The 11,018-nt window shown below is 39.0% G+C and overlaps 1 protein-coding gene across 1 annotated transcript; it reads right to left on the bottom strand.

Moving 5' to 3' along the window:
• Positions 1 to 728: 728 nt before the first annotated feature.
• On the bottom strand, positions 729 to 10,006 carry LOC101766727 (mediator of RNA polymerase II transcription subunit 25-like). The gene is made up of 15 exons (XM_004959292.2): positions 9,903 to 10,006; positions 8,699 to 8,729; positions 8,535 to 8,598; positions 8,319 to 8,449; positions 7,323 to 7,532; positions 7,155 to 7,220; positions 5,997 to 6,177; positions 4,764 to 4,831; positions 4,441 to 4,680; positions 3,891 to 3,944; positions 2,787 to 2,815; positions 1,887 to 1,955; positions 1,704 to 1,788; positions 1,162 to 1,248; positions 729 to 1,063 (listed from the first exon to the last, which is right to left on the bottom strand). Exons 1-15 carry the CDS (start codon positions 10,004 to 10,006, stop codon positions 962 to 964), a joined length of 1,521 nt encoding a protein of 506 aa, XP_004959349.1. The 3' UTR covers positions 729 to 961.
• Between the last annotated feature and the right edge of the window lie 1,012 nt (positions 10,007 to 11,018).

Genomic DNA, 11,018 nt, shown 5'->3' with positions numbered 1-11,018 from the left:
GAATTTTTGAAATTGCAATGGGCCAAACCCATTATTTCATCATCAAACTCATCACCTTTCCTTCAATCTTCCTCCAAATTTTGAATCTAAGGACTACAACTTTTACTTTGGGCCATGTACTGAAAGATCAAAGGTTTGAGAGAATTCGAGCTCTGAACATCGAGTAAAACACTGCCACCTTTCAGTGTTCTTGAGTTTGTTTAATAAGGTTCAAGGCAGTTTGATTCTTCAAATTTTGAATCCAAATTCAAATATTCAAACCTTCATTGCTTTGAGCAAAAGTTACTCCAACTTTCTCACGGAACATCCAAGTTTATTTATTGACATTCATTACACAAAGTTTATAGATGGAATTCTTAAAATTTTTGGCTCAAAGTTGGCCATTTACCACTGTATTCAGAATTGGTAAATTTTTCTAAATCTGGGTTTAGAATCAGCATAACTTGGCAACTATTGGTACGATATTTAACCCTTTAAACCTTCAAAGCACACTTAATACTTTAACTATTGTTTTGGCCAAAATAACACTATTTTAGGCAAAAATCAAAGCTTGAGGCCTCCAAACATGGCCACGTTCTATTGTTACCTCTTCTGTTTTTCCTCTTGACTTCTTTTGCTGGAAATGGTGATCTTAAAACAATCTGGGCAATCGAGGGAGTACCTGACAGCACGTCAATACTTTGTATCATATATGCCAAAAGCCTGCACTTGCCAGCTAAACGTTTTTTTACCGTCTATAATACGTCTCGTTAATACTTTGTAAGTTTGCATCATATATTCCCTTGGATCCACGTGCCGAGGGGGGGTTGGGTAGCTGCCCCTACGTTGCACAAAGTATTTATCGTTTAGGCCAACCCAGTAGAATAATGTTACATTTATATTCTTATCCATCATGTAACACTGTAAGTGCTGTTGGTGCTGTCAAGGGCGACACCACCCCTCAGAGTCAATGTAAACTCGTTCAACTCTGTTGGTGCTGTTTTTGGTGTAGCGGCTGCTGAAGCAGGATGGCTTGCGGCTGCTGTATCTGCGGCTGATTTGATGGTCTGTATTCCACCACGTCCTGAGAAAAAAGGGCAACATTTCAGCAAATGCAGATACTTATGTTGACCTCTAACCAGGAGTAGAAATATAAGTTCATTTAGGTACGATCAAAATTACCCGAGGGAAGAGGATGCCAATCAGGCGGCCCTCTATGCCAGACACCGACAGCAATAGAGTTTGTGAAGGTAATTGTATCACAGCACACTGAAACAGAAGACCAATTTGGGCATTGGAACTGTGTACTGAATGACTGCCAAGAAAATAGACCACGTTTGTTTCTTTACGAGCTCCTAAAATTCCTATCACATCGAATGTTTAGATACTAATTAGAAGTATTAAACATAGACTAATTACAAAACCAATTGTACAGATGGAGACTAATTTGCAAGACGAATCTATTAAGCCTAATTAGTCCATGATTTGATAATGTGGTGCTACAGTAAACATGTGCTAATGATGGATTAATTAGGTTTAATAGATTCGTCTCGGGAATTAGCCTCCATCTGTGTAATTAGTTTTATAATTAGCTCATGATTAGCCTCCGAATATTCGATGTGATATGAATTTTAGTCCGAACTAAAGATCCAAATACCCCCTAAATGCATGAGACAACCGCAGCAGAATAACACGTGCTAAAAAGAATATAACCAATCACTGACCAGCTTCTTCTTCTTTAGTTGTCTGAGGAAACCATGCCGATTTAAACTCCGGAATACTAGAAACTCTGCCTTGCCAGCATATTTTCTGCAGAATGATTAGAAAAGATATCATTCACAGCACATTACAAGAAAATGTGATAATGTAAAAAATCCACTTGCAAAATAATGGGCTAGGAGTCAAACTTATCGTTCATATCCTCCTGGTTTATGAGGCTAACAATCTGCATAGTGTCTGGCCAGTCCGCTGCAAGTCTGCATACATAAAGTAGGGCTTTTAGTTTCCTACTCGTCTTGAAGCACAATTCGAAAATAGCAGAAACTAATAAAGTAGGGCTTTTAGTTTCCTACTCGTCTTGAAGCACAATTCGAAAATAGCAGAAACTAAGGCCTTGTTTAGTTCCTAATTTGGAAGTGCCAAAGTTGGAATTTTGCATAAATGCGCAACTGTAGCATTTCGTTTGTATTTGTGAATTATTATCCAAACATTGACTAATTAGGCTCAAAAGATTCGTATCGCAAAGTACAACAAAACTGTGCAATTAGTTTTTGATTTCATCTACATTTAGTACTCCATACATGTACCGCAAGTTTGATGTGATGGGGAGTCTTCTTTTTGCATAGTGCCAGAGTTGGGAGTTTGGGAGGAACTAAAGATCTGGTTAGCTTGTGCATATCCGCGTGCATGCTCATGTGCGGATAGATTTCAATCAGCGGGGAAGTCTTTCCCCGCTGACTTAGCCTTAAGGGGTCCACTGAAGCATGGCCGGGGCAGAAACCTCACCAGCGTGTGCTTCTTTGGCAGCCTGGGAATCAACTGCAACTGTTGCACAGGGAGGTGGGCACGAATAATGCAGCACCCAGGATACGAGCCTGGATACTGTACCACTGAGCTACGCGCTCATCTGCCATGGTTTTGTCTCAACATTCCTTTTTTGTGTGAACTGTAAAATCTATCTCATCTATGCTTAATTACCACATATAGCATTTTAGTTGATTGATTTGCATTACCAAATGTTGCTGTAGCATGGGTACTATGCTAGTGAAATGTAGAGATCCAAGGAAATGAAAGGATCAAACACTTACTTTTCAGATGACGCTCCACTCCTATAACCCTGCCAGACATATGTTTAGGTGAGAAATATAAAAAAACAAAAAATCACACAAATAAATATGGTTATACTATTAATAGTAAAAAAACATAGCAAGATTGCAGAACACAAAATACAGACAGACCAAGCATTTGGGGCATGTTTGGTTTTGAGCCTGACGTGCCAAGCCAAACTTTGGCCTTGCCCTGAAATTTTGGCCTCCATTTGGTTGATAGCCAAACTTTGGTCATGCCAAATAAAATTTGGCCAGCCCAGCTACAGTCAACAGCATCGCTGGGCAAGATTCCGGCCAGCAAAACGGCCGCCCAAAATTGGCTTGGCCGCTGCATGCATCCGTTAGCTGATGTGTTGCATGGTGATTGGTTGCAATGAACGATTTGCATTTTGGATTTACAACCTATAATCAACAATATTTACTAAAGTATGAATCTGATTTGTGATCTGTTTGAACCAAAGTAATCCTTGTTATTTAATTAAATGAACAAAACAAAACCCATTTGACTATCTTTTGAAACAAAAAAATAATGATACATGGGTCCCACACGCCATGCTCACAATCCTAAATTTTGTTGGGTCATGAACTAAACATCACTTTTACAGCCCCATTTTGTCACTGCCCAAGATTGGCCATGGCCAAAATTTCTCTTGGCTCACTCCGGTCAAGAACCAAACATGCCCTAGATTCCAGTTTTAAAGGCGGAAACAAACCTTGGCAGAAAATGAGCATTGGCAGCAATTGCAGTCCAAGTTTTAAGGGGCTTAATTTTTTTGATTTCAAGTTCAAGCAATCACGATTGAAGATTTTATAAACAGTAGTTTACTCCAAGCTAATTTATCTTCATTAATAGTCTTAGCAAGAAAATGGGTCAAAGATTACACACGATTTATTCATACAAGCTTTTCAAGGAAAAAAGATATTTTCCTTTCGACTTCATACAGAGCTACAAAGAGCATAAAGTGTCACCATATCTATGGAATCATTCATTGAGCCAGAATTGCAGATTCAAAATAATCTTTTACCATTTTTATTAAATAGTGCATAATGGTTGTGAGTTCAATAATGCAAATAGAGACTTACTTCGAGTTTACAAATAAATACAGACTGTCCCTGCCTTAACGCGGTCAAAGTTCCCTGATAGAAGGCAAACATCAGTTGTTGAAAACCAGTATGGCCAACATACAAGATAATATATGCATTATAAATCCAAATTCACATAATGAGCCAATAATCTAAAAATGCACAGTGAAATTTGGAGTACAGGGAGGGGGTTTATCTGGTTTTTAGAATTATGCCAAATGATGTTGACTGATAAGCAACTGATACAACACACAACATTGAAATTGCCAAAATAAACTACAATTGATTAAAAAAACTAACACAATTATTGTCATTGAATGTATGGTTTCGATGCACTCATGGTATTAACATATAGGCTGCTTTACAGCACCAGTTTTATGTATCCTTCCAATAAACTAGAAGATGACTAATTTTTTACTTTCTAAACCAAGAAGGCTCCAATTCGTCAAGTTCTCTGCACTGTGCTTACCATTTAGTACAGAGTTTAAACGTTTAGCAGGGGTGTTGACTATGCCTATGTAAATGCTTAAATAAAAGAGGAAATCCTTACCTCCCAAATTTTGACAAACTTTGATGGTGGTTGTTGGGCATTGGGATGCTGCCCAATAGGCATATTTATGTCAAAATTGTTAGTCACACCTAGGAAATTGGCACCTGCCTGTTGGGCAATCCCAGGTGTTGGCGTCATAGCAGGCACTGAACTGATTGCTGTAGGCCCAAGGCCACTTGCACCAACTCCACCTTGTCCTAATTGTGAACTAGATATCATAGCAGGTATTGTTGCTGGTTCCTAAAATAAAAAAAGCAAATGTATTGTTAGAATGAGAAAACAAATGGAGAAATTCCAAGAATAGTATGTCCTTTGTAACTCACCACGTTAACAGTTGCAGTAGAAATGCCTACTACACCAACTGGTTTACAGCCAATCATTGGTCCACTCACTGGAAATATTTGGAATTATTCATCATGACAATAGCATGGATACACATGAAAAATAAATTGCAATATTGGACGAATCAGCTTATCATAAATAGATTGTTTAAAGAAGATTAGATGAACTCTTGAAAGCAGTCGGGCTACATACACCCTTTTATTGAAGAAACCGGCAAAATCTGAGTAACAAGTGATATGCACATCACAACTTAGAATACTAAGACTTTAATCGATGGAACAAATGATGCAATCCTTTAACAAGAATGCATATGCATGGGAGTACACACTTATGTATCTGTACGAATACATTTAAGTTAATGTGTATAAGCCTCGCAATATATCAATCTCACTGTTAATTATGACAGAGTCCTGCAAAAAACTACTTATGTAGTAATTCAGACATAGCTGATTTGAACTAATGGCTGACCAACATGTCTGAACTTAATGACACAAACAATTTGCTGTGGACATCTTGCCAGTTAACTCATTTATGTACTTGGTTATGTCATATTTCAATGGTATTTGAGCAAAATGTTCATCCACACTGACAAAGAAACATACTGGTATTTAGTGATACAAGCTTCCTGAAATATGGCGGTCAACTTCTATGTCTATTAATTAGTATATTCATTTTTTTAATCTCAAGCTAAAAAATATTTCAATTCTGCAAACTTTTTTTTAGAACACAATTCTGCAAACTTAATGTATGAATATTTCACTGTATAACAAGCAATCACACCACAGAATAGCCACATGTAATTCGAATATCTTATGTGTTCTCACAAGTATAAAACATCACCAGCACAAAACTTTCGCCCAACAAAGGTACACTTTATGCAAAACTGGATCATGTAATGGCATATTCAGAACCCTGCCTGCTATGGAATAGTCAGCCATCCCAAAATATAACCATTACTTTTTCTGCCATAATTTAGGCAAGCCAGCCAAGGGACATATCAAGATTAAATTCACTTGTCATTTTTAGTCAAATTGAAACTAGCATTTGTTAAAATTTTTTTCACTAAACTAGGTATAAACACCATTTTTGCAAAGATTTCCCAACATCCCTCCCACACAGAGACATCACATCAACAACATTTCCTTTCTACAAAGGGCAGAACCAAAAATAGATCTTATAGAAATACAAGCCTAACATTAACATTTATTTTTAACCTGAGAGGTTGGCAAATGCACTGTCCATCTTCAATTTGGTTTGATTTGGGGCCAAGTTCCCACGTAAAGGAAGAGATAGAGCAGTCCTCGCCTCCATGAAATTCTCAGATAGCAAAACAAGGAACTGTGGGTTTTTTGCATGATCAACTGGTGGATCAGCAGCTTGAGGATTTCGTTTGCCCTGCAGCAGAATATGGAATCAATATTATGTGCACATTCATCATAACTGCTGAAGGCCTATAAGGTCAAATTGTGTCACATAAGTTAAAAAGGATAGTCAGAATGCACAACTGGGGAAATTGGAGATGGCCCAAGGCCATCACTTGCAATTTTAGCTAGTGCACTAATGAATTTAATGCCCTCTCCACTCTAATATGAATGTTACAAAAGCATAGTTTTGACTTGCCAATCTGTCACGGGCAGGGGATTCGCTGAGATTGGAGAGTGGAATGCAACGACGATTATATTTGAATGAAGTAACCGGATGTGGCCCTGGACCTCGGTGGCGCGGATGAGCCGTGATGATCGGCACCGCACCAGAGAGGCAGGTCTGAGGTACAAGATGAACTTCAAGCAAATACCTACCCTGAACTATGCCGGGTCCCCAGTTTATATATCACTAGAGCCTGGCAAACAAAGAATCTAAACGAACGACTAAAGTAACGTGCAAGTAAACTACAACCTAACTAATCAAACTTGATCTCTAAGACGATGACGGTGCCAAGGCTCCTCCTGACACCGAACTCTTCTTGTGGTGTCTGTTATGCTTGAGTCCCCACATGACACGATCAATGTCATTTTCGGTTTTAAAGACTAATTTTCACCAAAGATCTTATCAAGGAACATAAGTACTTGCTCTAGAGTTATTGGCATCGAACAAAATTTTTGCCAAAAACAAAAGTATCAACCACTTGTTACATGTCAATGAAGCTAGATTGACAAGTAACTCAGATTGAAGTATATTAGAGTAATGTCGTACTCCACAAACAAGGTTGTTTCTATTATGGGAACATACACCTTGGTTCTTTTGTTTTGACATACAAGAACCCATGCAGTCAAATGTTCCTATAGTTTTACCATCAATTGAATAAAAACAACTAAAGAAGCAGAGAAAAGGAATAGAAGAAGTTTCCTGTACAAAACAAGTGACAACATTACCGCATTGTATATTGCCTTCAGTGTCGGAAGCTGTTTTGGAGATATCACCGACAATGAGACAGAGCACTACACCCAACAAAATCAAATAGAATCAACAAAATGATAGCGGCATCCCATTGAGATAAAAGGAAATAAACAACAATAACAAGCTATAGCAATATGCTCTACCTGAGGAAATAATTTTGCAAAAGTTTCAGCATCAGCAATAGAAGGCTCTTTTGACGACTCAATGTTCTTTCTGTGATCAGTAGATCGAATAGGAAGACAGTAGACAGGTGTAGGCAAAGGATATGGATTACTTGCAGCGACAAGTATGCAATGCTTATGTGCTTCCTGGTTTTGATTATTCTGGGTTGTATTGCGACTGCCATGGAGTATCTAGATGCACATAAGAAAAAATATCATCAGCTTGCATCAGCACAGCAACTAGAAATGAAATAATCACTATTTTAATATCTTAAGAAAAGAAAGATCATTGCTGTGTCACCAAAGTTTTTTAATCTCTTTTTGAACATGTAAGTTTCAGCACTGCGAGCAAAAATGGACTGGTGCCCCAAACAATGCAGCAGACTGCCATGCAAACGTTTGTGACCATACTTATTTCACTCCATTCTCATCTCTTGGTAATGTACACAGGTTATCAATAAGTCATTATTACTAATCTTGTACTCTGTTGATTAAGATAAAGAAAGGCTGAGCTTTTGATCAGGGCATGCTTTATGAAACTAGCCAGGATTCAAAATGATGTGAAGACAATGTTAAGATTTTTTTAGTAAAATCATAGCTTGGGCAAGTAGATTAGTAAAAGGATGTCTAGCCTATATTTAGAAATAACTATCATGCACGTGCAGAATTATTTCCAGCTATGAAAAATAATTAAACAACAACATCAGAACAACGTGTGTTGATATCTTGACCTGTGAGGAGATCCAGAAACAGATGTTTGTCATCAAGTGGAACAATAAAACATCTTATTCAAACAGGACTGATAAATAACAAAACAAAATGGCGAAACAGAACATGCACTACTCCACACATCATGCCCTCATAGCAACATAACTCAAAGATCCACAATACATCTTAAAAGGTAAAACAGAATCTCCTAAGTGCTAAATGTTGGCCGCATGGAACTAGAAATTTGAAACAATGTTAACATGTCAATACCATCAATGCTTCAGTAAGACCTTCACAAGTAGCAGCTTCGCTTAATCCTCCACCAGTGAATGATATTCCAGATAACCATGATAGGAAAGCATCGATATCTTTTGTCCATCCACTTCTCTGCACACAAAAAGCTGAGTTGCAAAATGTTAAGTTACCTACTTGATAGAATGTACAATAAATGATATGGTCAAAAACGTGGAGGATATAAAGATGTACCGCTGTAAGGTCCACGGGTATGAAACACAACTAATGCAAGCTCAGGAGGTGCCCCTGCCAGCTTCTGCACAAATGAAGAATAAGTTACATATTAACACAATCCCTGGAATAGCACGCACAAATTGGGAACTCAGATGATAAAATGATTCATCAGAAGAGATTACCTTCCCTGGCAGTTCACTTGCACACAAGCTCCTGCACACAATTGAATTTTCTCAACAAATCAGTTGTAATAAAATGCAAAGTTTGCATAGCACAATGGTGTAAAAATGAATAATGATGGTGGTATACTGGCATTGAACTTGGTTTTCAAACAATTGACCAAGATTTGTTGTACGCTAATCAGATGGGGTTTTCTATTAACAGAAAGAAGAACCGTATGAAGATAATTGTGTGCGAAGGTTGAAGCCATGGTGAAGCATGAGAGATACAAGAAGACATCTAGACAAATGAGCCAAGTAAAAAATCAACATTCTACTGACTACCTCCATAAGCGCAGTTTCAGAAAATGGATTCCTAACCCAACAAGGTGCTAGGTCACCCTTCCACCAAGCTCAAATGTCTCTTAGACAGCCTGATCACCCGTTAGATACTAGGCGCTTCATCATCAAATAAAACAACAATGGTTGGGGAGGTAATAGGTGGAAAGGAATTGGACTTTAGATGTGATAGGTTAAAAATATCTTGAGTTTTAATGGGATGTAGAATGGGAGCTTAGAGGGCCAACTCCCACCGATCACTTCCCGGGGGAGGGGTGGGATTTCTTTTAAGTCAATGATGCATCTACTCAGTTAATCATGACTGATGATATAATTTCCCACCTCTAAACTCAAGCGCCAAAGTAATGATACGAAGCCTCTTTTAAACTTTCACGTGTACTAGAGATTCTCAAGGCGTAATGGTTAGAGCATTGAACTCCGTGGGTCAATGAAACCCTTTGTTGCCGGGCCTGGGTTCGAATATTGATACCACCTTGTTTAAGGGCTTTAATAAAATCAGAGGGACGTCTGTTCCTCTAGTCAAGTTTTAAACTCTCACGCATAATTTTCTTCAAAAACCAAACAAGCGAAAATGACTAAAAACCAAACTCCAATTCCTTCCACCAACTCCCACGGCTAATTCCCATACCCGTCTTCATCAGCTGCCAAACGCATCGCAAAATCACGGAGACCCTCCATTCAACGAGCCCAATCATGAGTCATAAAAAAAACTTAATCTCCACGATACGACAGCAACCATTTATCCCCATCCAATTCCATGGTCGCCCCTCCTCTCGAGCGCGAATGTCAAGCGAGTGAACATCCGCGAAGCAACAGCGGCCGGGGCCAGAACAGAATAGGGGCCAGGGGCGCGCGGGCGTACGCGTACCGCACGATCTTCTCGACGTAGTCCCCCAAAATGGCGGGCCAGTAGGGCCCCAGCGCCGCCGTCCCCTCGACGGCGATCACCAGCCGCCTCTCCTCCGCCGCCATCCGCTGCGGACCGACTCCTAGAACTATCCGCGAATTCTCGGATTGGCTGCCGCCGCCTCTCCTCTCTCTTCTTGTCCTCTGTTACTTTCCGGGAGAAGAATACGATGACGGCGGCGGCGCGACGAGGAAGCCCGAAGCCGGTTGGACTTTCCAGGGGGCCCAAAGTCCTGCCAGGGGTTCCATCTATGGCAGGTGGGCCCGTGGTGCTTTCAGCGGAACAGCAGCGTGTGTGCCTGTTCAAGCTTCTGATTGTCAAAGTGTTGTCAACAAGGTTAACTCCCACTTGATGGATCTCATGTTGGAGTTATCATTCAGGATGTTAAAAATTTAAGTTGTGCAAATCTTCATCCATGTCAGTAGATGATGTAATGAGGCAGCTCATGTTGTAGCTAAGCATGCTGATCAGTTCGATGGTTTAGTTTGGTTTAATGAGCCTCCGGACATGATCCGGGCCATAATTTGTAATGAACAGATAGTTTAATATAATGCTGCCTTATTCACTTTAAAAAAAAAATGGATGCCCCATTTTGTATCAACTGGTGACCGCTGACTATTTTAGGCAGTTCTTCATTTTATTTCCATCTATCTAGTGCATAATTTCCTCGCAAAAAAAATAGTCCATGATTCTTCATTACTAGGGACATACCCGTGTCACATGCACCGGTTTAGAAAAAATAAATTTGATTGGAACATGTTATTATTTATGATTTATGATATCAAATACACACATAATAAACACATAAAGCTATTATTATTTATACATCAAAGATGTCCCTAAAAATAACATTTAAATTATCAATCGTCAGACGGGAATGTTAGTTTATTATAATAGACGGAAGAAAAGGAATGCTAGAAAAAAACCAATTATGTTATTAGTGAACTGAAAATAACTAATCTAGCGTTACACAAATATAATTCTCTTATTTTCATATGGACGAAGTAAACTGTGACAGGTCGAACCAACCTCAGATTCATTAGTTTGTGCCGTAGCAAGCTTAAGAGATACAAAAGC

The sequence above is a fragment of the Setaria italica genome, chromosome II, assembly GCF_000263155.2.
Source record: "Setaria italica strain Yugu1 chromosome II, Setaria_italica_v2.0, whole genome shotgun sequence".
Classification (NCBI taxonomy): Eukaryota; Viridiplantae; Streptophyta; class Magnoliopsida; order Poales; family Poaceae; genus Setaria; species Setaria italica.
The sequence above is the reverse complement of the archived record's forward strand: the minus strand, read 5'-3'. Positions and strand labels throughout refer to the sequence as shown.